Source organism: Festucalex cinctus, chromosome 1, assembly GCF_051991245.1.
Source record: "Festucalex cinctus isolate MCC-2025b chromosome 1, RoL_Fcin_1.0, whole genome shotgun sequence".
Taxonomy (NCBI): Eukaryota; Metazoa; Chordata; class Actinopteri; order Syngnathiformes; family Syngnathidae; genus Festucalex; species Festucalex cinctus.
In genome coordinates, this window is record NC_135411.1 from 42,855,786 (window position 1) to 42,881,637 (window position 25,852).

Genomic DNA, 25,852 nt, shown 5'->3' on the forward strand with positions numbered 1-25,852 from the left:
TGTATACGGTGTTGTGTCCTGTGGTGCAAGGAAGGAGGAAAAGACTCCTTATTTACTGAATTTAAATGAAGGATAACGAGTCATTGAATCATTAGACTGGTTCGATGGCATCACCTAAATCACTGCATTTGCACCGCAGCATTTGAGAATTTTATAGAAAAAGAACGTAAAAAAAAAATGTATGTATGGGAACATAATGTTACCATGCTGCAGTGAATATCAGCCATAAATGGTGAGCAGAAACCTCACTATTTATGCAGGCTCTTGGTTTTTAATTACATTGTCACAGTGTGACATCCATCATTTCTCGCACATTTGTCACTGACTTGGGTGATTAAATGTAGGATATGAAACAGGTTATTATAATATTGCATGCAGGGGCATGTTTTTATTCGACGTGCGCATATGTTATCAGAATAGATTTAGACCGAATTCACTGATGATTTATGGTCTATATTAACTTGCATTAATGGCCTCCTATCTTGCAGATACTGTTATGGCGTTATTAATATGAAGCCGTATGCCATATAACTGGGGCTTTTAATACAGTTCAAGTTTTACAAATCAAAGGATATTTGATTGCTGCTTTGAGAACGTCAATTCATGTTGAATCCGTTCAACATAGATGTCAAGGAGAAACTGATAATACAACAAGCTATTGAAAAATTTAAATGTTACAGTCTGTAAAAAAGAATGCAGATTGCTCTTTTTTTATTATTATCCTTTTTTTTTTTAACACTTTCTGTGAAGGAGCAATTACAGAATTTTTTCAAACTAATTTCACCATGTTTTGATTTGGAATAATTGCAACATTCTCAAAGACGTTGCATATACTGTATGGAAAAGTTGTAATAAGGACATTTTACACTTTAGTCACCTGTGAACAAAACTATTCATGGATCCCAAAATATGCCTCTCAGCCCAACATGGGGCTGGGTGGGTGAAGCTCACATTTCACACATTTTGGCGCTAGTGATGAAACGCTGCGGATCATGTTCTTCGACTATACTCGGGCATCTTCATCGACATCCTGCCACAGAAGTTGAGGTCCACACAGATTGAACCTTTCTGTCCCCTTTCCTGTTTATACATTGGACTCTTAGTGCATCACTGAGGGAGGTCAAGAGGATTACAAGTGGATGATCAAAAACTTAACTGAGCTAAAGCATAACATTGCAAGACTAAGAATATCGGTGTCTGAACTCCTTCAACATCACTCAGCCTTTTAAGTGCACCTTCTATCATTGCTGTGACCAAGTGCACCTTTGGCAGTATCATTAAGAGCAAATTCCGGATAAGCATGAGTCAGGTTTATTCAAGGGTGCCGAGCCATTAGTACGCGTTGGTATATCTTTGGTTTGTCTACCTCAACTGCTAACTATTCTAATAAGATTAATATCGAATAAAACATTCATATTACTTAACACAATACCAACAAACACTAGCTGCCTCTTGTACATAAGACCAACAGTGTTCATGTGCGATTCTGTTGGCCGGGCACCTGTTCCATGAAAAAGGCCTCAAGATAGCTTGTGATGTGTATTCAAACCCGACATCAAATTGGATTTCAAATTAAACAAAACAACAAATAGATGAATGTGAGTAAAAACATAGCATGATGTTATGTATGTATTCATGCAAATGAAATAAAAGTTGATGTAATTTGTTCTCATCTTTGCATTGTTATTACGATATTGTTTTAGTCATACTGTATGTAATTTCTACTGTTTGATGGTATAAAGATACAAATTAAAAAAAGTGAAGGAGACATCTGAAAATAAAATGAGGAAATGAACCTCAAGATCAATGCTTTTGTTCCATTTGTTTTCAATCAATTCTTTCTGCAGCATACAACGGTATCTAAAATTGATGACCCCGGAGAATGTAGACCCATTCGAACCAAACATTTGTCACCTGAAAAATCAAGGCTGAATAACTCATATTTTATGATCTCAAATCACAAAAACAGGTGCGCTTTTGTCCAAGTGCTTCAGCATTTGATTCAATATTGTATAATAGTTGATGCCGTGTCATAAGTGCGTGAATGAGCTCCATCATCATCGTGTGATAGAGTGACGAGGTAATGAACAAAATTGTGCACTGGCACTGACTGGATTATAAGGATTGTTGCCTTTTATGTTGCCTATAATAAAACACCTAAGCTCAACTGGCCTTTCAGGTGGCACATAAACATGTTAACAAGAACTAATGCACATATCCCACCTAGGCAATTGTCCAACGTTTAATAACATGCATTATTTATTATCATTATCAATTATCCATCACCCAAGTAATCTGATTCCACCCACTCATCCCAGCCTTAATATGGCAGTTAGAACGGTGCTGAACATTAAATTTGATTGAACAAAGCATTTAAATGATGCTTTATCAATTACATGCGTATAGCCAACTGAATGAAGCGAATCTTATGGTGTGTAGGACTGAGGGGAGGGAGCAGAGGTTGGTTACATGACAAAATGGTTACTTTATTGCAACTGTTAGATAACATTGCTTACCTTTAAGATGGAAAATATCAAAAGTACTGCAACTCATTTTGGATTTCATCTTTATCTGTACCGCCTGTCCTTATTTGCGCTGTGGGTTAGCTGGAGATGCCTGATGGTGACCAGCCAATCACAGTGCACCATTTTGAGAATCCTACTGTGGGGTTGTAATATTTGTGTCAGTAGATAACAAGGTACAGTATTTGAGAAAATCTTCCATAAAATGCTATTAATGGTGGTTGGGGTCAAAGGTCACAACACGAAACGCTACATTATGAAATGACCATTAGTAATCTCAACAGTGTTGTTGTCAATTTAAGTGTCAAGAGTGCACACAGAGATCCTGGGATTTCATTGCCATGGTTACGGCTTTTCCACTCTTTTTTTTTTTTTTTTTTTTTCCCTAATAAGCACACAATCTGTGGAGGGGGGAGAGTCAGGGAGAGATGATGTCATAGTTTCTGGTCTGTGCCACTGAAGAAGCTGGTGGCTGCAGCCTTCCTCCTCCTCATACTCTCCATCCATCATCACCTCATCTGCTTCGTCGGCCTTTCAGGATCCATCTGCTTATTGTGACAACGCGCAAAAGCACAACTTGAGCGTGCATGTGCTGCAGGCACACAACGGAAGAAGCCCGCTTAAAGATGTGATATATGAACCAAAGATATAAGCAGTCCGGGCTTTGTTTTTTTTACTTTTTAAATTGTGGATTATGACCTGCCGGCACTGTAGCGGAGCTGCTCCTGCCCAGATAGGAGGAGGCGGAGGAGGACAGAAGAGGAGGAGACGCGCAGAAGGGTGTCGACGGTGAGAGGAGGCAGGGGTGGAGGAGAGGCTGGGAGAAATAATAGACTAGTGTTATTATAAACTGGTAATAATGGCCGCTAAATCGGACGGGGTCCTGAAGATGAAGAAGAGCGACGTGGCCTTCACGCCCCTGCAGAACTCGGAGCACTCTGGCTCGGTGCAAGGGCTCCACCCGGGCGGCCAGCCCGACTCGGCGGGAGCCGGGGACGGTGACTTCGCTAACGGGGAGTCGCGATGCTGCGGCGGCGGGGGCTCCAACTCTGCGTGTCTCCGCTTGGGCAGAGAGCAACAGAAATACACGCTGTGGGACTGCCTATGGATAGTCGCCGCAGTGGCCGTGTATGTGGCCGACGTGGGCACCGACGTATGGCTGTCAGTCGACTATTACCTCCACCGAGACTACTGGTGGTTCGGCCTGACGCTCTTCTTCGTCGTGCTGGGTTCGTTCTCGGTGCAGCTCTTCAGCTTCCGATGGTTCGTTCACGACTTCAGCACGGAGGACGCGGCGGAATCCGCCGCCGATTGCTCGCACATGGACGGTAACAAGCTGCTGAGTGGCTCGGCGTCACACGGCGATGTGAGCGCTCAGCATCCTCCGACCACGCCGCAGAGGCAGGCGTCAACCGCCAGTAAGAACACTACGACCAACAGCACCGGCAGCACCGCCATGGGCAGCCGGACTCGGAAACGCTCGGCCTCGTACTCCTTGTGTATATGGTTCTCTCAGTCCCTCATCCACATCTTTCAGCTGGGCCAGATATGGAGGTAGGATGACTGTGTGGATGTACACTTAATTGTGCTGAATGTACTAATGAAATGACCGCGACGTAGCCTGATGGTCATTTTGGAATCACAATTGTCCTACAACCTTACTATAGCTTGGCATGCAGCTGCCATCTTTGCCCCTCCGCTACAGAGCAAACGTTACATTATGGGATGCTTTCTTTCACCACTTCACTTTAAACGTAAAATGCGCTGCACATTACACATGGGCTCACACACAGGAGTTGATAGTCAAACACTGCACTCCTCACGACAAGCAGTGAACCCGTGGTCACCTTTAGACAGATCATGACATTTAAATGAGTGCCAGTTGCTAGACACGCCCACATTTATTAAGTAGCAGCTAAATACTGTGAAACAGCACACTTCATTTTCATAGAGGTAAATGCACTTGCAAAAAAATATATATATGACAGAATTATTATTCTTATTTATTTTTTAAATACAGCCTTGGTTTATGTGTAAATGTTTCCCACGCTTAATCGGCCACACTCAAAGTCAGAGTTTAAAAAAGTTATTGATGATTTTAAAATGTTGACGTTCATAGCAAAGGCTATCCTTATTGACAGAGCAAGTAGTGCGCCCTTAAAATGGCTGTGTCAAAAATTGGACAGAGATGCTAATGGGTCAATTTTACCTACTTTTGACCAAATTTTTGGGGTAGTTTTGTACAAATAAATGGAATGTATTGTATAAAACAGCGCAAAATCAAGTGGGCTTCGGCCTTCCTGGGTGGAGTTTACATGTTCTCCCCGTGCCCACGTGGGTCTTCTCCGGGTACTCCGGTCTCCTCCCACATTCCAAAGACATGCATGGCAGGTTAATCGGGCGCTCCGAATTGTCCCTAGCTGTGATTATGAGTGTGAGTGGTTGTTTGTCTCTGTGTGCCCTGCGATTGACTGGTAACCAGTTTAGGGTGTACCCCGCCGACTGCCTGAAGCTGGCTGGGATAGGCTCCAGCACCCCCACGACCCTTGTGAGGGATAAGCGGTCACGAAAATAGATGGATGGATGTATAAAACAACCTTTTTTTTTGTGTACAAACACATTCAAAAGGTTTGTTCAAATTGACCCAAGTTAGCAGGATGGTCCAATGTTTGAACCAAATTTGGTCGTTTTTGATACAGCTGTTTTAAGAGTGTAGTGGCCAACTGGAAGACACTTCTTCCTCAAGGTTGTTTTTTTTTTTTACTTGTAAGTTGCACAATTTACATGTGTACAAGTGCATAATCTGTCCTAACCATTCATTAAAGCTTACATGCTAAATTTCTGACACGTTCACAAATTCATACATACTGTATGTCAGAAATAACACTTTATTTTGCTGTCTACTGTTGTGTGAATGCAAAATGGCTGCCTTGTCCTTGGACTTCAGATCATAGATCCCTCTGGTGTATAGCAAGAAAATGACATGGCTCTCAGTAGGGCATTAATGGTTTAAAAAAAAAACTTTGAAGACATTAAATGGTGGCTGCATGAGTTGTCATGGAAATGGCATATGAGCAAGAGGAAACGCATCCTATGCATCCAGAAATGTAAATAACATCTTCAAAAAACATGATACATATCATGAAACTATATTTGAAACAGATCTTGGTCAAGACAATTTTTCATTAGAAGGTTAAAATATGTTGCTTTCAAACAGTTAACATTTGATTGCAAACAACTGTCAGTAATTCCAATATTTATATCAGTAAAATTAATTGATTTCAAAAGGGAATTGAGTTGGGCATATGCAAATGACTATTACTGTATTTAAAACTGACTGAAATCAGACAGTATGCGATATGGATATGAATTTTATACTCCAGCACACCCGTTGGGTTCATTAAATACTCTAACCTGTCCATCGGTGTGAATGTGAGATTGTGAAAGGGATCTTTGATACTACTTTTTTTCAGACCGATAGCGGTGCGAGTAGCTTCACACCAATTTCAAGTACTGCTACCTCCAGTAATTTCATTTAAAACAATGACGAAAAAAATAATGATCAAAGACTTCTTTATGACGCAGATCATTATTATCCGATGTGTCAATCCGCTGCAGGATAGCGCCACCTACTGCCGATGAGGGCTTACTCAACGACAGATTTTTTTTTCCCCCGATTATGTATCAGTGGCTGGTATCAGCAACCTCTGCGAGTACCCGATTCCTGGTAACGGTATTTTCCCATTGCTAATTCCAAGAATTATTAAGATCCTAAATGTAGATCCTGATTTCCCAGGTCACAAAGACTGCTAGGTGTGAGTCATGAAAAAATGATTGCCGTTAATAATATTCAATACATCTAATAGAATATTCATATCTTTCACATGCACTATATGCCATATGTTAGATGCATAAAATGAACAAGGAATTTTTTTTTTTTCATGGTCTCACCGGAGCCAAGTCTCGATTGTGGTCATTTGATGACAGGCCATCTTACTGTGAGTGTCTGTACTGTTAAATAATTGAACGGCTGTTGTCTTGGAATTGTAGCCGACCGTACACTCGGAGGTGTGTGTTCAGCTTCCACATGGTCGGCGGTGAAAGGTTGTCATGATGAGTGACTGGCGACCAGTCCAGGGTGTGGTCAGTCCGCCTTTCGAGGCAAGTCTGCTGGGATAAGTTCCAGCAACAAATGAATGGAAGTAATATGTTTGATCATTTGAAGGCTGCTGGTTCTCTTAACAAATCCTAAACATAACCTCAGTTTCTGCTGCTGATGTTATCTCGGTGGAATTTGTCATGCGTTCGCCAATTTTGTGAAAGCTCAACAATATTTCATCCTCGCATACATTTGTGTTTGCACACAATTTATTACGCATACGTATTCTTGGCACACACCTTCCAAATTTACATTTTGCTGCTGCGTTGAACCGTCGCGAGTCTGCTGCCACAATGAATTTAGGAGCATCTATTGCAATATCTTTATGGCGCCTGTAGTTCATTATGTAGTATGAATTTGGCATATGCATAATGCATCAATGAACACGTCAGTACTCCTGGTACTAATAGGTTTGTTGAGCGAGCCCGCTTTGTTAGTTGGAGTTGTCATGGTGATTTAAGGAGGGGGTGGGGTGTGTGACTGCAGTTCAACAGCAGCTGTTCAACACAGTCACGGTTAAGTATCTCCATCAGGAAAGCCCGACTGCACTAAACATTTGACTGTGTGCGTGTGAAAGGTGTCTCCACGTCTTGCATTATTCATATCCATCTTGCAGAGGTCTCTCTGACCACGAGACACACTACAGGGCGGAAGGAGCAGCTTATGTAACATTCAACATTTTCTCTTTCAAAATTCTATGAAATTAGGTACATTCTGTTTGTCATTACTTTCTAAATCAACCTCATTAATCAGATGAAATATTGTATGGCACTGAATAGGGAAAAAAGATGGATGGAGGGTTATAATACACCTGTCTTAGGCTGGCTCTTCAGTTAAGTAAAGCTGATATCACGCATTTTTATTTCTTAATGACTCTTGACCATATGACTTGGATCTTATCATGAGAATGTTCTCATTTATGATAACAACATGGTACTGTTTTTGGTCCTTTTAATGGAAACACACAAACTTTGAACATACAAGCTACCACCACAACTTATATACTGGGCCCAACCTAGATGGATTTATTTTATTGTGCAGATTTTTGGCAACAAAACATTACCAATTAATCATTACCAATTAAAAAATAATTACCAATTTATCGGCTGATTAATTTAAAAAAATAATGCATAATACATTTCCCCCCCAATGGATTTCAATGGGTGTCAATTCAACACTTAATAATAATAATAATAATAATAATAATAATAATAATAATAATAATAATAATAATAATAACAATAATAATAATAATAATAATTATTACTATTATTATTATTATTATGACTGTTTCCAGTAGTTGAATGTGTCATATTAACAGTTATGGTTATGTTTGATTTATGTTACGCTATGTTTTTATTTATTAATCTATTTATTTATTTTAACAATCTGTCACTTTGTGTTGTGTGTAAAATAGTGACATCCAGGTCAATTCCTTGCATTGCTAACCGAAGCATTGCTTGTTAAAAAAAAAAAAATAAATGCTTTCTTTTGAATGAAGGTCTATAGCATGACCTGATGAATACATTTCTATAAATATATATATATATATATATATATATATATATATATATATATATATATATATATATATATATATATATATATATATATATATATATATATATATATATTTATATATATATATATATATATATATATATATTTATATATATATATATATTTATATATTTAGGCGGCACGGTAGTCGAGTGGTTAGCACGTCCGCTTCCCAGTTCTGAGGTCTCCGGTTCGAGTCCAGGCTCGGACCTTCCTGGGTGGAGTTTGCATGTTCTCCCCTGTCCCTGCGTGGGTCTTCTCCGGGTACTCCGGTCTCCTCCCACATTCCAAAGACATGCATGGCAGGTTAATTGGGCGCTCCGAATTGTCCCTAGGTGTGCTTGTGTGTGTGGATGGTTGTTCGTCTGTGTGCCCTCCGATTGGCTGGCAACCAGTTCAGGGTGTCCCCCGCCTACTGCCCAGAGCCAGCTGAGATAGGCGCCAGCAGCCCCCGCGACCCTTGTGAGGATTAAGCGGTCAAGAAAATGGATGGATGGATATATATATTTATATATATTCAGTTTTTAGAGATACAAAGTTATGGTATGGATTTCTGTGTAATATCTGTGAGACTTGTGTCACTTGTGTACAACTGCTGTAAAAGGTTGGAGTACAAAAAGGTAAAAAAAAAATATAAAAATAAATTAAAAAAAAAAGACAATCCGCAAACATCTTCCATTTGGCCGATGATTCTGGCCGATGTTTTAACGGTCATAATCGGCCGATTTAATCGGCTGGCCAATTAATCAGTTAGGCCTTATCATAACTTTAAAAAAAATCCCAGGTGATGAGGCAAGGTACTATACCTTTAGTACAAAACTAGAACAATCAAAGCTAACAAGCAACTAGAATAATGTTGTAAAGCCAGCAATGCAGTGATCCACTCTACATCACCTCACTCACTCAGTCGGGTGAAGAGAGCAAAACCCCGATACCATCGCCTGTCCATTTTCTATCCGACGTCATCCTTTGCAGAGGCACTGGCAAGCTAGAGCTCATCACAGCTGACCTAGCGTGAGAGGCAGGTACACTTTGGATTGGTCACCACTTAATCACAGGGTTGGCCATCGAGACCTTGACGATGACTGATGTTACCAAGGGGCTGCTAATATAGAAAAAATATCCATTTAATGCTCGGTGTTGCCACGACGCAGATTAGTGGTGAAGGAGGTGCATTTATCCATTTTAATGAATCCTAAATTATTCAACTTTCGCTTTCATTTATTAAACTGTCATTGATAAGAGCAGTGCCAGCTTGATTAGTGCTTATGCCAATGTGTAAGGAGCAGGTATGATTTACGGATTAGACTCAAATAGACTTCAAATATATTAAGATGCAGAATCATCTTTATTGATCAAGTCTGATAAAAACATCAAAATTAATTTGTACTTTGTAGTTGGAGTCTCTCTATACTGTAATAAAAAGCCACTATAACAAAATATACATTTAGGGCATAAATACAAATTCTGTTCAGTAATTAAGGAATATAAAGTGTCCTGTTGTGTGGTAATACTGATCAAAAACAAGTTTGCAAGTGATGCAGACCAATGATGCTAATGTTAGCACTACAGAGATGTTCAAATGGTCCAAGTGTCATGATGAAATGTAGCTCTCACAGAAATTAGTTGGAAAATACACATTTACGTAATATCTATGTCAAATCTCATACTCCAATAAATCTATTTGATTTATTAAGTTAGAGTGAAGTGCTTCAAATGTATTTTAAATGTGAGTCTGACAGTTGAAGAAAGTGAGATCAGACCACAATCGGCCCTTCTGGGGATGACGACAGACTGTTTTTGTGACTAACTGATGGATTTTGAACCATATTTGTGAAAGAAAATGATTTGTTTTTCCTTCTGCCTCAAATTCAGGTCACTCAATGTTTTCAGTCAGTTAAGCTCAAAATCATATTTCACTTCAGCTCTGCTGGAGAGGTCATTGTGCAATCATCTCGCTGGTTAGTATTTGCAACCTATTTATTAGGTCACAAACACACAACATTGCTGCTTTTCAATTGAAAATTGTTATACTTTCATGTTACCTGGGTGGAATTGTTTACATAATTTATATATTTGTTTAACTTGTGACCCTGTGTCATTGTTTGTTTCCATGACTGTTTGTTATAGAACTTTTTTCGTCTCTCCTCTATGTTTGGGTGCTGTGTTTCTGTGTGTAAATTATTATTATTCAGCTGTTTCTGTGAGATCCAACGGGAAAAGTTGGGATGAAGTGGCTGGGTAAAGGTTATTCTGTGATTCTCTGCAACACGACCCCAGATACGCAAAAGAAAATGGGTATATGTATTGTTAAGCAAGCACATGTACAACAAGATAAAGTCTGTGTATATTTTTAATCTATTTTGGAAAAGATCTCTTCATCCATTTGTTACCTATGACCCCACGTTGTGTAGTTCATAGCAAGTGTCTAGCAATTACTGAGCGTTTATGCAACAAGACTTTCTGTGCAGACTGGCTTGTTTTTTGGCCTGCATATTAAAACCTCAGGCCACCCGAGGACCTCTCTGACCTACTTTTGCACCTTTCCTATTCTAGAGTGGACAGTGACAAGAATATGAAAGGAGAGAGATAGAGAAGACATCAATTTACAAAAATGATATCCAAATGCATTTTTATGAAGTTAAGTCAGGGAAAGCATTTTAGAAATCCATCAAATGTTACTTTCGAAGGTTCACCCTGTACTTTCTAACAGACCGTCTTCGTGCTCAGACATGATGCAATGACCCATCATCACAATTGCGCTGTGGCAAATTCAAAATTGATTTATTTGGGATTAATGGTCAAATTGCAGTACCGAGATGCTGAATAAATGACAGCTGCTACTTGAGGGAGTCAATGCTTTATGAATCAAGTGCTGTTGCTATGGTAACAGTGACTGTGCTGATGCTGACGGCTAAAATGAAAATGAGACATCACTTTCCTTTTCACTGGATGTGACAAGCAGTCAGAACTGGGACACCTTCGGTTACGCTGCGAATGTTGCTGGAGTGGCAGGTCAGCAAGTCAGCTCAGTCTGCACACACAAACACACAACGAGACGGCTGGGAGCAGCGAACATGCTGCAGCTTTGATACCCTCGCAGCAGATTACATTTTCCAAATATTTATTGACAATGGAAATTCATTTCATGGCCAATTAGCTGACTGCTAAATGACTGAATATATCGGTGATAAGAGAGCATGGATAGGATTGTATGTGTATGAGAAAGAGACAGAGGATCCAGGTCACAAATATAGGACCAAGAGAAACAATATGAAACTAACTTCAAAGACTTTTCCTTCATTCTATGAGACAGCGTGTATGAACATTAAAAGTGCAAATAATGGCATATGATTCCCTGGAATAAAAAAAAAAAAAAAAAGTTTTAAGCTGAGTAAGTATCAAAATGACGACATACCCTGTATGCTTCCATATTGGACATTTTTGTGCAATCCACGTCTTCACTGTGATGTGTTGTAACACGGCTTGTCCATTTTGGACTTGTTTACTGACCTATCGTTCAATAAAAATGATATATGGCCTCGTCGAGTATTGCCATAAGGCACCCCTAACCATCTGAGGTTTCATAATCTTTCTTCTTCTTCTTCTTCTTCGAGAGAGAGAAGGCATTCATTGCAGAAGTGACTCGTGAACGCAGCCAACCCTTCCACTGCTGCACAATGGACGTTTTGCAAAAGCCCCGCCCCCTCAGTTGACGCTTCTGGCCCAACATCCTTCTGTACACTTACAATTTAAATAAATGTACCATAGCATGTCATTGAGTGATTTTGGAGCAATACAAGCGCAATATCTTCCCAATAGAGGCAAAAGGGTCTACAGTATGTAGTGAAAGGATATAGTCAGAATATGAAAAGGTGCAGAAAAGTGGACTTCACAACTATCAAGGCTAAAGCATCATAAGGGTATGCTGTATGAGACCCAGAATAAACTACCTACTAAGGGGCCTATTCACAAAAGGTTTGCGTCGCCTTTGCACCACGCTAACCGGCAAAAATGGAGCAATCTGGGAGCGCCTAATTTACTAAACACGCGCAGATGGGGAAATCCGTCACTAAGTGCGCTGCCAAACAGATTGCATCACAGTGCGCCGGTGTTATTTGCGCGTATGTAAATTAGGTAATTTGCATACATTTGACACAAAATATGTCCACCCCAATGCAAATGAGACTCATTGATATACAGCATCTAATACACTAACGCCAGTGCAAATAGCCACATGTAGTTTGTGTGACGCAAATAACGTTTTTGGAAAACATGTATTAACCTGCTGCAACTTCGATCCCGGGATCATGAGAGCACTGCGTGTCATTTGCAGCACAACATGCACGGCAGATCACGCAGAGAGGGAAAGAGAGAGGGGGGAATTTTTCCGTGTTAGTTTAGGACACATAATGTAACCCGGGCTGATCGGCAATGACAGGGAGGCATTTTACGATCATTCTTACGTGCCAGATGCATACTGTACGCCCACGCCAACCTCTGAAAATATATTTTTAAAAAACGATTGCACCAATAATTTGTACTTTATGAATGAATGACGTCGTTGTCGTCCTCTCTGCTCTGTACAGCTTCATGGCGCTCTAAACGCCAACATCGCTTTCTGATAATGTCATCTTTGTCGCAACTGTTACTATAACAACCATGTTCTTGGCGCAAATCCATTGCCATGTGTGGTAAATCAGGTGCAAATTTGCTCCAAGCTGTCAGTTTTGTGGGCGTGTTTGCGCCGGTATATGATTAGAGCAATATCCTTAGTGAATAGGTTGGTAACTGGGCGCAGACTGCGGGTGCAGTTGTGGTGCAATATTTCGCGCTATTACTGGACGCAGGAAATTCTTAGTGAATATGCCACTAATACGTCACGTTATCCAGTAAATATTAATAACAACGAACAAGATAAATCGTGAACTCGTCGAAAATGCAGACGCACTCGCCGAATTAGGTGATGAATGACTGATGATGATGACTGATAATGATATCCTGATACACAATATTAAATAATCATTAAGTAAAACTTTGATGTCCAGTTTTGTGGATGATCTTGCCTCTAGTAAATTTGACAGCAGAAACAGAGCTAAAAGCTGGCTTTTAGCTCGTTCGGTTGCTTTAGCCTAGCCCCAGCGAACATGTACAGTTGGGGCTCACCTTTTACATCCTAAGGAGATGATTTAGGCAAAAAATAAATTTTGTAAAAAAATAAAAAGACTTTGGCAATTATTTTAAGAGGGTAACGGTATGTAATATTTGGACTATTAATTGACCATTTCATACAAGTTTGATAGCACAAGATTAATATTCAAAGCCAGAAGAAAACACTGCACAGCATTCCAAAAAGATATGGTAAAACCCCTCCCGCTTCGAGCCAGTTAAAGGAAGTCTCCAAATGGCAACATTTTGCCACCTCAACAAGTGCTCCAGGCTCCAAGTTCATTTGAGTTGGAAAATAAATCATTCTGTTTGACAGTGTTCAATAATAATAATAATAATAATAACAATAATAATCAGGACTGGACTGGCACAAATAATCAGCCCTGGCATTTTGACTTGGCCCGATTCTTGACCACCCTTGGCTACCACATAAGCTCTCCCACTGATGTTTCTTGACTCAGTTTGATCTCTACATTGTAAATGGATGAATGGATGAATAATAATTGAATAGCACCACATCGGCCCCAAAGGACACCGGCCCACTGGGCATCCGCCCTCTATGCCAGATGGCCAGTCATGGCCAATAATAAAGTAATTGAGCTTATTATTGGTCTCCTTGTTATTAACACTTGTCACAAAATATCTGTGTAGCATGAGTGTGAAAGGAGCCCTTATGTGTACAATCAGGAACACCATAATCAGCACAGTGGGCCCCAGATGGGAGATAACTGGGTTGCCCATGTGGGTTTTAGCTAGGGCCCATAAGGGACCCAACTTGAACCCATCTGCATAGCATAAATTGGTTAAAAGTACAGGGTGATTGATTCACAAAGAATACACCAAAATCATTATGCGATATTTCAAATATTAAAAACAAGAGAAAACCCTAGCTTGGACTAGATTGAGGAGATAAAAATCTTCTCTTGCAAAACTCAACAAAATGATCACTGAAATACTGAAAAAGAGCATCGAGCCACTTCTGCAGGAAATTCAGCAGCTGAGGAGAGAAACACAAGAAAAAGATCAACACATTGTCGGAACAAAAAGTGGATGATTTGGAACAGAATTTTCATATCAACGATGTGATTGATAGTCACAGGCATCAAGATCAAGCCGCGCAGCGCGGGAGCTGCGGCCAGCACAAGCTCAGATGATTCTGGCCAAACTTCAGTGAACAAGACTGTAGAACAAGTAACAACTCGACTTAGAGAATTGGGATTACGTACTGTGAATCCAGCGCACATTCAGATGTGCTTTTCGCTTCCAACTGGGGGGACGCGACCACCGGCAGTTCTGATCAGGTTTGTTGACAGGAAGAAAAAGATTGCTCATCTAAGAGAAAGTTTCAAATTAAAACGTAAACATGTTTACCTCCAAGAAAATTTGACGAAACGAAATGCTGACATTGCCAAACCGGCGCGACAACTGAGGAAGAATGGTTTTATCGAGAACACGTGGACAAAAGGCTGTCGAATTTTCAGTCAAACAAAAGAAAACTCTGACCAAAAGAAAACACGGCTCGTCAAAAAAAAAAAAAAAAAAAAAAAAAAGAGTGGCAGAATTGGCGGCGTTTGAGAGATAGTAACTACAATCAGTAACTCAGTATTCACAACACATCATTAAATTGTGGATAGTGTTCCCTCGACTTCCGCTGGGGTTAGGTTCCAATAAATACCCGCAATAAATTAAATCCACAAAGTAGTTAGCTTTGTAATTTACATTTATTATAAATGTTTAAGTAGAGATAGACCGATATGCTTTTTTCAGGCCCGATACCGATTCCGATTATCGGTAGTCAAGGAGGCAGATAACCGATATTTGAAGCCGATATTCATTTGCAGTAAAAGTTAAAATGTTGGCACCAAATTTTTGAATAATGCAAACCCTAACAGTTCTTTACAATGGATTCTCACACTGCACTTTTCATTTTACATCCTTCTATCTGCAATAAGACGTTGGTGGTGGGGGGAGTTAAATGTGGGGCCAATGTGACATTACCTTTTATAGCATTTGGGATACTTGTAGTTTTATTCTATAAATGTTATATTTTTATATTTTGAAGTAATAGGAGGAACCCTGTCATTCAAAATGTGCATCAGCTGTGGCATTACTTATTACTACAGCAAAAAAATAAATAAAAAATTCCATGAGAAAAACTATTCATCCCTGAACACCATACAGTTCTTGTAGACCTTATTATGATTATTGTTATTGTTACCATATAGACAGTTTTGATAAGCTGAGGATCTTAAATCGAGAACAGCAATATCATGCTACTCCTCTCTACAAGAGAACTGTCAAAAGACACTTCGTCATGTAGTTTACTGCCACTTAGGATGCCCCAATCAACGCAGAAAAAGGTAGAGTAAAATAACGTGGTTATAATAATAGTAAGAATAACTTGGTTAAACAGACATTGTTGCGGTGGACCGCTGCCACTTTCTGCTGTTTAATGTGTTTTACACTTATAGACACGTGTGTGTATATGGGCACACTATTCTCTCACTACTGTACTGTACTGTATCACTTAATGGCACAGATGTACTTGTCTAAATAATAACTGGGCTGCAACATTGCTAATTCACGTTAACAAGCACTATCTTAGCTGTCCACATGAATAGTTACTAACACACGAGAAAGTTATACAACACACCAAACATGAGCTCATTATTCAAAGTATGAGGCACGTAACGAAATTACATCACTGAACATTAATTGCAGCCGTGTACGGCCGTAGATGTTACATATTAGTGGCATCCATTGAGAGCATAATGTCCCAACTGACAGCAGACATGACGTGAAAAGAGAGACAAAACGAGCAAATAAGCACACTATACTTTAGTGCACTTCTCTACTAATGCCAAACATATGGAAGAGAACACGTTCATGTAGTTAAACGGTGTTTGAGACACTTAATTTGTTACGGAGCGGACTTTAACGAGGTGCACAACGAGCTGTCAATCAAATCGAAGTCGAAGCTTAAGGCACACAATGGCAAACTAGTGCGACAAATAAACACAATATAAAGTAACTAAACGCTATTTAGTGTCACTGTGGCATCTCACTGCATAATAACCGCTATGCAACAAGTAGTGGACGTGACCCAGAATGCAATGTGTGCGTCACGAGAGGTAAACTTAATTAAGTGAAAATGTGTGTGATTCCCTCCCTGAGTAGTTCAAGTAGCGAATTAGCTACTGGGTGTTAGCCTCCATGCTAAGCTGAACACACCACTGTTAGCTAGCGGGGATTCAATGCAAGGCAATGCAGCTCCATTCATATAGTGCATTTAATACACAACATAATTCAATGTGTTTAGCTTATCACGGTGAAAAGTTCAGCGGAGTCTCTTCTCTTTTAACTTACCTTCGAAGCATGCGTCTCGCGCTGTGGGTGCGTGTGTGACCGGCTACTGTGATACACGGCATACACTACTGATTGGTTCTGGCTCTTGCACGGCTAACCAATCAAATGCTGCTATGGGCGTTACGTTGCTGGAGTTGGACTCCAAAACAGACAGAGACGCTCTGGGCTGCATTCGAAGCGAAAAGACTGAGTTTTAAATGGATCGCTCATATCGGCCGTCAGATTAATAAAACAGACCGATACCGATATGTACCAATATGTCAAATATCGGCCCCGATTATCGGCCCGGCCGATTATCGGTCTATCTCTATTAAATTGTGGATAGTGTTCCCTCGACTTCCGCTGGGGTTAGGTTCCAATAAATACCCGCAATAAATTAAATCCACAAAGTAGTTAGCTTTGTAATTTACATTTATTATAAATGTTTTAAGGCTTAAAACCCCTCACCAGCTCACTACAGAGTTTATACACTTTTCTCATCAAGACATTTACATTTTCTTACATTTCTCTCTTCTTTAAACATTCTCAATGTCCAAACCTTCATAAATTTTATAAAATAAGTATGTTACTGTAAAAAAATAAAAAATAAAAAAATAAAAGAAAAGAAAAAAATTATTTCAAAATTGTACTTAAAAAAATAATAATCTGCGATACAGCGAGGCGGCAAAAAGTGAACTGCGTTATTGCACAAGGGAACACTGTATGTCTTGTATGTCTTATTTTACCCAAATGGAAATATTGTAACATATTACTAATTAAGTCGAAATTGGAGTTGTTATGATTTGAATAAGTTAAATATAGCATATGATTACTTGCTGACACTTGCCAAGGTTAACTTTGCATTGATAACATGTATTGTGTGTTCTTGTAAGAATGTAAACATTGTCTGGCTATAATTTTGTTTGGACATTTGCAATGTAAACATGCAAGGCTGTTGTGATGAAGGTTGTATTGTGGCTGCAATGAATCTGCTGTAAATATTTCAATGGGGTTGTGAGCTGTTTCCGGGATGCTGCTGCGAGGCGACTCTGCTGGGCAGACTGGCCTTGGTGAGCGCTCAGGAGTATCAAGATCTGGATTTGAAAGATCTGAAGAGCTGTCGGGTTTCAAGCATTTTAAGCATCATCGGATGCTGGCAACAGCGGTGGCTGAGCTGACCAGAATCGAGTGAACGTTGCTGTGGACGAAATGGTCATAATGCAAGCCGATCTACTCTTCTGGAAGCCACAACGTGTGTGAAAGCTGATCCAAGGTCAGCGAAGATGCGACTGGTGAACGAGAGAGCATGCGCTCGCCTTGGCTGCTCGCCTGGCGGGGTGGGCCTGTCGGTGGCGTCTGGTGACCGATTCACCAGTTCCAAATGACTGGGACTAGCCGCAATCTACACACGGACATTCAAGATGAACTGAGCGAGGAGTGTGCAGACTTAAGTCTGAGATTGATAGATAACGATAGTAATTAATGACTATCATAATCAATGTATATGACTGATGCGTTTAGTATAAGAATCGATGGGGACGGATTTCTAATAAGCCATCGGCTTCTACCCATCAGCCCTTCTTTCTGATGTCAATGTTGCAAATGATGTGATCGATGAAACCTGTTGTAATAATGTGTCCAAAAGGAAAAATGAATAAAAACAAAACAAACATCTGAAGTGTTGCCACTTTCATATGCGTATGTATACTATCGCTTCCGATGTTAATATAATCCAAAATATTGTGATGTTCGTTCAAATATTTTCAGACTACAATTAGCACATGTCTACACATGTACTCACAAATTCTAGTGACAATCAATCACATTTTATGGACAGTGATGTCATGTTTTGTGTCTACGAGGCAACTGCAAGAGCCAAACATCACGATGTGAATTGAACAAAAAATGTCACGAGTTCCCATACCCAAAGCTTGACCACAATATCAACTTTCCACCAGTAATAGTCTGTGGGATGTTTGACTTGTTTTTGTAGCAGACTTCTCCAGTTATATTACGTTTTCCAACCCTACAGAGTAGGTAACCAGCAAATCAGGGCTGGGTAGTATTCATGAGTGCAAAGGAAAAATCAGCTTTTGAAGGACTATTTCCAGGGTGTGAGTGTGTTATTCTTAAGTAATTATGGTCGTTACCACTTTGGTATTATTTTCTTACAGGTACCTCCATACCATTTATCTGGGTATTCGGAGTCGTCAGAGTGCTGAGACAGACCGGTGGCGTTACCACTGGAGGATGATCTACGAGTTTGCAGACGTGAGCATGCTGCATCTGCTGGCCACCTTTCTCGAGAGTGCTCCTCAGTTGGTGCTGCAATTGTGCATCATCATACAGACACACAAACTTCAGGCTGTGCAAGGTCAGCTACGCATTGCCTCTTCTAAGTTAACTGGTGTAAATGTTGCACAGTGGTTTGCCATATGTGTGTGCATGTGTGTGTGTGTGTGTGTGTGTGTATGGGAGTGGGGCAGAATGAACAGGAAGTCGATTGTTTTCTACTTGGCAATGCTGGCCACAAACTACACTTATTGATTAAATTTAAAATTGTGTAACTCCTTACCTATCTGGCACTTCCCAGCTTTAACCTCGACATACTTTGCAGCTAATTGGAGAGCCAGGACTTCTGTCTGCAGCTCTGAGCTACAAGTCAAGTCAAGTCAAGTCATCTACATTTAAGAGCCGAAACACACTCAAGACTTTATTTGCGTGCCCAGTGCAGGTCCAGCGTGAGGTGCAGTCTAGATCTGCACAGGGGTGGGCTAGACTAGATGTTGGTATTTTTGAAGATGTACATAGTTTGATGCAGCTAAAAATGTAATTCAGGAAAGGTGGCATGAAAGCTAAGAGATTTAACTTCAAGATGCACTTGTTTGTTATTTAGGCAGCTTAATAGAGCCTTAACCATGTGTTTGCCCTCTGTGGTTAGCTGTCAAACTGGTTGGTAAATGCTTGGTTAGATATGCAGAGCCTGCATTATAAATGTAAATATCTCAGTGGCAGCCAAAATGGTGAGCACAATTAAAATTTGATTAATTGTGCAGCCCTAAATCACAGTTTGATGAATTTTATTAATTTAAAGATCTGGCAAAGACTGTGAAAAATACTTTAATTATGAGTGAACCTTCAATTGCTGCCAACGAGATAAATAGAACAGCAAGGCCAACAGAGTGGCCTAGTGGTTAGGATTTGGTTCTCTGACCACCGTGGATTGGTTCCTAGTCAGGGAACCAAACTTTCTATCATATTTCGCGACATATTGTGGAAGTGTTTTTATGCCAATACAATAACTTGAATCCTTAAAACCTTAATTTGTCATGCTTATTTTTTTCAATTGGTTGTCTTCAAAGCTATCCTATATTTGATTGTCATCCATACATCCATTTTCTGTACCGCTTATTCTTCACAAGGGCCGTGGGGGTGCTGGACCCTATCGCAGCCGGCTTCAGGCAGTAGGCGGGGGACACCACAAACTGGTTGCCAACCAATCACAGGGCAATGATTGTCATGTACCATATTAATCCAAATTTACTATGCTACCAACAGTTTGTTGCATTGTAATCTCAAGAATTTTCAACATGTATAATGATCTAAATAATCCAGATGCAAAACAGTGAGTGCACTGATTGATTCACTTTAAGTGCTGTATAATTGCAAATGGTACCAAACTGTAATTATATTGGTTTCATTTGTTTCTCCATTTACCCATCCTTCTTGTATACTGCTTGTCTTCATTATGTATGCCGTTGGGTGCCAGTCAGTTACAGTGTATAGACAACCATTGCCAGGCATAATACACTTAGAGAGGACTTGGAGTCATCAATGAATTCAAAACAAAACAAAACAATATATAGTAATATACACATGCAATCCATGCACAAAACCGGGGGCAGCTTCCTACTAACAAGGACAGAGCACACAATTAGAAATTAACAGGAGGTGCGTGATTGTAATATAGATACAATAATTTGTGACAATTCATTAATGATGATTTGGTTTTATTGTTTAAAAAAAATAAAATAAAATAAAATAAAAATTCTGGCCGGTGGCCAGCTTTAGTTTATCTAGCAGAAGTCTGAATCTCAGGCTAGCAATTAAATTAGTCAAAGAGCTTATGCTAATACATCTTGTTTTTAATCCGAGATATGCACCTTGTTGGAAGTAAGACACATAATGTTATTAAAAGCTGTATTGTGAGAAAGAAAAAAAAAAGTAAATTGTATTTGTGCTAAATGCCACCAAAATAAGGTTCTTGTTGTCCTACATCCCTTGAGGGGCCTCTTATTCAGAGCTTAATACAGTATGAATGATTTATTTGTGATGCTAGGAAAGGGTCGATCCCCAAGTGTTTGTGCTAAGCTTGAGCAAACACCTCCCAAACCAATCTGTCCTGGAAACAATGTCTGCGTAGCGCAACGTGGCACTGAAATGACATGTTTGTGTCTCAGGTATGACAGCGGCAGCCTCCCTCATCTCCCTGGCCTGGGCCCTGGCCTCCTATCAGAAGGCACTGCGAGAGTCTCGGGATGACAAGAAGCCCATCACCTACCTGGCCGTCATCATTCAGTTCTGCTGGCACTTCTTCACCATCGCAGCGAGGGTCATCACCTTTGCTCTCTTTGCGTCCGTGTTCCAACTCTACTTCGGCATCTTCATCGTGCTGCACTGGTGCATCATGACCTTCTGGATTGTCCACTGTGAGACGGACTTCTGCATCAGCAAGTGGGAAGAAATTGTGTTTGACATGGTGGTGGGCATTATCTACATCTTCTCCTGGTTCAATGTCAAGGAGGGACGGACAAGGTGAGAAGGATGCTTTGCTCAACACCATATTTGAACACTTAAGATGGAAGGTACATAAAAAGTTAACCTATTTTTTCTTTAAAGTGCCAGTGTGTAATATTTAGCACCATCTAGTGGTGAACTAATAATTCATTTTTAAAACATGCTATTGATTGATTACTGTTGCGGGTGTAAGTCATTAACTGGACCCCAAAGCAGACGAAGGCAGAGTAGGTGAGTAGCAACAATATTTTAATAACAAAAGGAGCACGATGAGTACGTGAGGGAATAATGCTATACAAAGTACAACCAAAATGGAACAAAAGGAACGCCAAAGGCGATAACAACTATCTAGCAAAAAGTACAACAGAAATACAAACAAACTGAATGGCTGGGCGGAGTCCCAGCTGAAGGACGTTGTTGGATTAAATACAAAAATACTACTAAGAATCTAACAAAAGGCAAAAATGCATAAACAGTAGTTGTCTCGGGAGTAGCAGTCAGAACTCGGAACAACACGTAGTAACGTACACAAGAAAAATCCGACGGCGTTCTTCAGATCCTGCTGCACCTAAATACTGAGCTAATTTTGATGCCTGCGAGGTGTGCAGCTGGGGACTCCGACCTCCCAAAAAATGCTAGCAGCTGTGAGAGAAGGAAACATGTGACCCAGCAGCCTGACATAATACACAAACATGACAATTACAATAATATGCAAAAAATAAAAATCTGTTCTATCACATTAACGAGACCGACATGTTTCGCCTCCATCTTCCTGCTACGGAGCACTATGTGGTTTCATACCGAAGGGCAATTTCGCACTCGTAGGTTGACTGCCACTTACCTTCCACAGCTGGGACCTGCAGGTGGTCATCACCGAGTCCTGTGACTCGGGCTACCGCAGCTTGATGCCCTCTGCTTTGCTCTCACAATCTTTTACTAGTGTTTTTTTTTTTGTTTTTTTAATTAGCTTCTCTCGCTAGCCACTCTTGTTAGCCTGTCCGGCCTATGGCTCCAACTAACTCCCGCTAGCTGTTCTTGTTAGCCACTCTGGCTAAATCCAGCTCACTCTGTCTTTCGGCGTCGCTCGCCAGGGTTCACACCGGCTGCCAAGATGCCATAACTCACCGAGATACTCGTTCGCTCATGCAAAATGTGAATTGCTTGCAGGCTTGCGTAGTGTGGTCTCTCTGTGTCACTGTAATGTGCGTGCATTTTGGCTATATTCTTTTATATAGCGACGTATAGTGGTGGATGCACACACACGCACGCACACTGTCACTTTAAAAAAATAAAAACCTTTTTCATATGTAACAATAATAACACGCACCCAGAAACCTGGTCCCCCCACACACACATCCCTCGTGGTCAACTTGGGAGTAGTCCACGGTAATAACACGTTGCACTCCGCCTCCCATTTGTCAGTCAAATTCAACACATGATTGGTCCTTTAAAAAAAAAAAAAAAACAATGAAAGACTGACATTTTCTTGTGGTTCTAAAAACGTTTGGTCACCTGAAGTAAACCACCAATAACTAGATATAATGATATTTTTTTTTTGTCCATAGAGATCCAGACGCTGACATCACGCATCCCAAAATGGGCGTTAAAACAGCCATTTTAGCAGCATAGAAAACGGGTCTGCCACTTTGAGTAAACATCAAACGCCACACTTTTAACAATGATTGACAGCTGTTGTGGACGGTATAAATGACGGTGGCCGCGACCCAATTAGCAGTCGCTAAGTTACTAACGTACCTAAATGACAATGAAAGACTTGCGTGAAACTGCTAACTTCGATGGCATTTTGAGCACACATAAAGGAAAAAAAATCTGGATTGTACAAACTTGTAAAGTCTTTGTATAGATTTGAAAGCACTCACTGGTGTAAGAGAGGAAGTAATTCCACGTAACAGCGTTGTCGAGTTGAAAACAAAAGCATGCCTGACACTTCATCGGCAGTCTCAACATGTCCACTTCGTGCATGTATAGCATGTCCTTTTCATCAAAGTCAAAGTTGACGGATAAACACTAGTTTTAGCCCTCCCTGCCATTGTAGTCCATTAACACTGTGCTGCTAGAAAGTGAGATGTGTAGGGTTGTAATAAATGAGGCTAAGGGAGCACTTTGGCTTCTGATTTAAAAATAATCTTATCTTATGTTGTTGGCACAGGTGTCGTCTTTTTATCTACTACCTGGTGATCCTGGTGGAGAACGCAGCTCTGAGCGCATTGTGGTACATCTACCGCTCACCTCACCCCACTGACTCCTTTGCTGTGCCTGCACTCTGCGTCATCTTCAGCAGTTTCCTCACAGGGGTGGTTTTCTTGCTCATGTACTATGCCTTTTTCCATCCTAACGGGCCACGTTTCGGACATTCGCCAAGCTGCCAGCGCCTCGACCTGGACGCCACCGCCCAGTTCTCCACGCTACCGTCCGACGGCGGCACCAATTCTCTGCGGTCCAACCGGGGAGCCGCCACAACGTTGGAGCGCGACGCCGCAAAATACATGGAAAGGGATGGCTGCATGCCAGTGTTCCAGGTGCGACCCACCGTGCCGTCCACGCCATCGTCCCGCGCGCATCGCCTTGATGAGACCGTCATCAAGATTGATCTCTGTCGGAATCGCTACCCAGCCTGGGAGCGTCACGTCCTCGACCGTAGTATACGGAAGGCCATTTTGGCCATAGACTGCTCGCTGACTCCTCCGCGGCTGCAGTATAAAGATGATGCCCTGGTACAAGAAAGGTTGGAGTATGAAACCACATTATAGTGCTCTCATAACTCCCACTCAGCAGCCAGAATCAGCCAAACAGACCGTGGCAATAACATGTTACTTCCTGTCTCATCTCCTCCCCCTTCTTTCTTGGTCAACTCGGTGACCTTCCAACGAGAATTTACCCCAATCAAAGGAGAGGTGAAGCTCATCACTATCTCTCTGTTGCGTTTTTATGTGTTTATTTTTTGTTACTGTATTATTTTTACTTCGGCTCATCAGGGAAATCCTGTGTGGTATAAGAAAAATGCATATCAACAGAGTGCTTGAGGCTGATGCACTGTTTGGTTTACGGTCAACAACTCCATAAGGATGTCCATGTCCCTCCAGGGTCCAAGTTTGAAGTCATCAGATGTTACACGTGTACCCCGAAATGACACTTGAAAATATCCCTGATTCAGAATTATAAGAAAAACTTGAAGAAGTCATGTACGTCTTACTGTGCTGGTGCCCTCATGTTTGAGCGTTCCAATGGTGTGTACGCCTCACAGACACTATCTGTACCCTTTCCTAGTGCCAAAACGTTTCCTCGGAAATATTGAAGATGTGGAGCGCCTTATAGATGGCATAGAAGTCTCTCCACAAGTGTTGACTTTTAATCGTCTTAGATCATTGTGGTCCACACTGGAAGAACTACTTGAAGACAATGGTTAAAGTAGCATTTATTCTCAGTTGTCAAACCTGGCTGAGAAAAAGGGTAGAATAAAAAGGTACAATTGTCAGTTGGACACGTTCATCCACAGCCCGTGTCTCTCTCCAACTCACCGATTGCCATGAAATCAAAAACCACCCTGGCAGCTCAAGTCCACAATAAGCAGTACAGCATCCTCTTCACTTAGCTGAACTGAAGTTCCACCTGTTGGTGTGGTGGAGAGCAGGAGAAATGAGGACTGTGCCAGATGCCAATTGAAAGGAAATGACAGGTGCGGAGAATGCAAAAGAAAGAGGCGGAAAGGAGAGGAAGAGAGCGCTCGCGACACCAAATCCAAGCAACCAGGATGTATAAAGCAGCACGCAGCATTTTCTTACTTTTACTTTTATCAGTCGTGAGATCATTGAGTCTTGTTCTGTATGTTCAGTATCGTGCAAAAGTCTTAGGTCACTAACCGTTCGAAATGTTGTCTTAGCAATTACAGTATAATATGTTGGAGTATACTGCAATGTTGGTGAGTAAAGCACAGGCCTCAACCAAGGCCAAACTGAACAGAAATGACTGCACTTTATTTAGTCTTACCACTAAAACTCGAGGTGCTTCCTCATCCTCGGTCAATGCCCAAGCCCTTCATATACTTTCATGAAAAATGGTTAGCTTTTTTTTATTTTAAATCCTGCTCAGAATGGCTGCCATGAAAAAGGTCATTATAACAATCAACCTCAAAGGGGCCTATGACTTTGCACAATACTGTGCATTTGTGTGCGTGTATCTATGTGATAAGGATGCAGTGTGTGCAGATTCTGATACTGTATGTACATTCAGCTTTTGTGACTCACCATTACCCCTTCTGGAAATGAAAGGAATTCCTGGA

The 25,852-nt window shown here is 40.8% G+C and overlaps 1 protein-coding gene across 1 annotated transcript; it reads left to right on the plus strand.

The window, feature by feature from the left end:
• The first annotated feature begins 2,971 nt into the window (after positions 1-2,971).
• On the plus strand, positions 2,972-25,852 carry xkr4 (XK related 4). Its single transcript, XM_077536248.1, has 4 exons — positions 2,972-4,076; positions 18,930-19,129; positions 21,216-21,570; positions 23,723-25,852. Exons 1-4 carry the CDS (start codon positions 3,382-3,384, stop codon positions 24,321-24,323), a joined length of 1,851 nt encoding a protein of 616 aa, XP_077392374.1. The 5' UTR covers positions 2,972-3,381; the 3' UTR covers positions 24,324-25,852.

Excerpts from the sequence above, each read along its gene's own strand:
- xkr4 (XM_077536248.1), top strand. The coding sequence starts at position 3,382 with ATGGCCGCTAAATCGGACGGGGTCCTGAAGATGAAGAAGAGCGACGTG. Across the intron at positions 4,077-18,929 it reads CAGCTGGGCCAGATATGGAG|GTACCTCCATACCATTTATC; the intron begins GTAGGATGACTG and ends ATTTTCTTACAG. Across the intron at positions 21,571-23,722 it reads GTCAAGGAGGGACGGACAAG|GTGTCGTCTTTTTATCTACT; the intron begins GTGAGAAGGATG and ends TTGTTGGCACAG.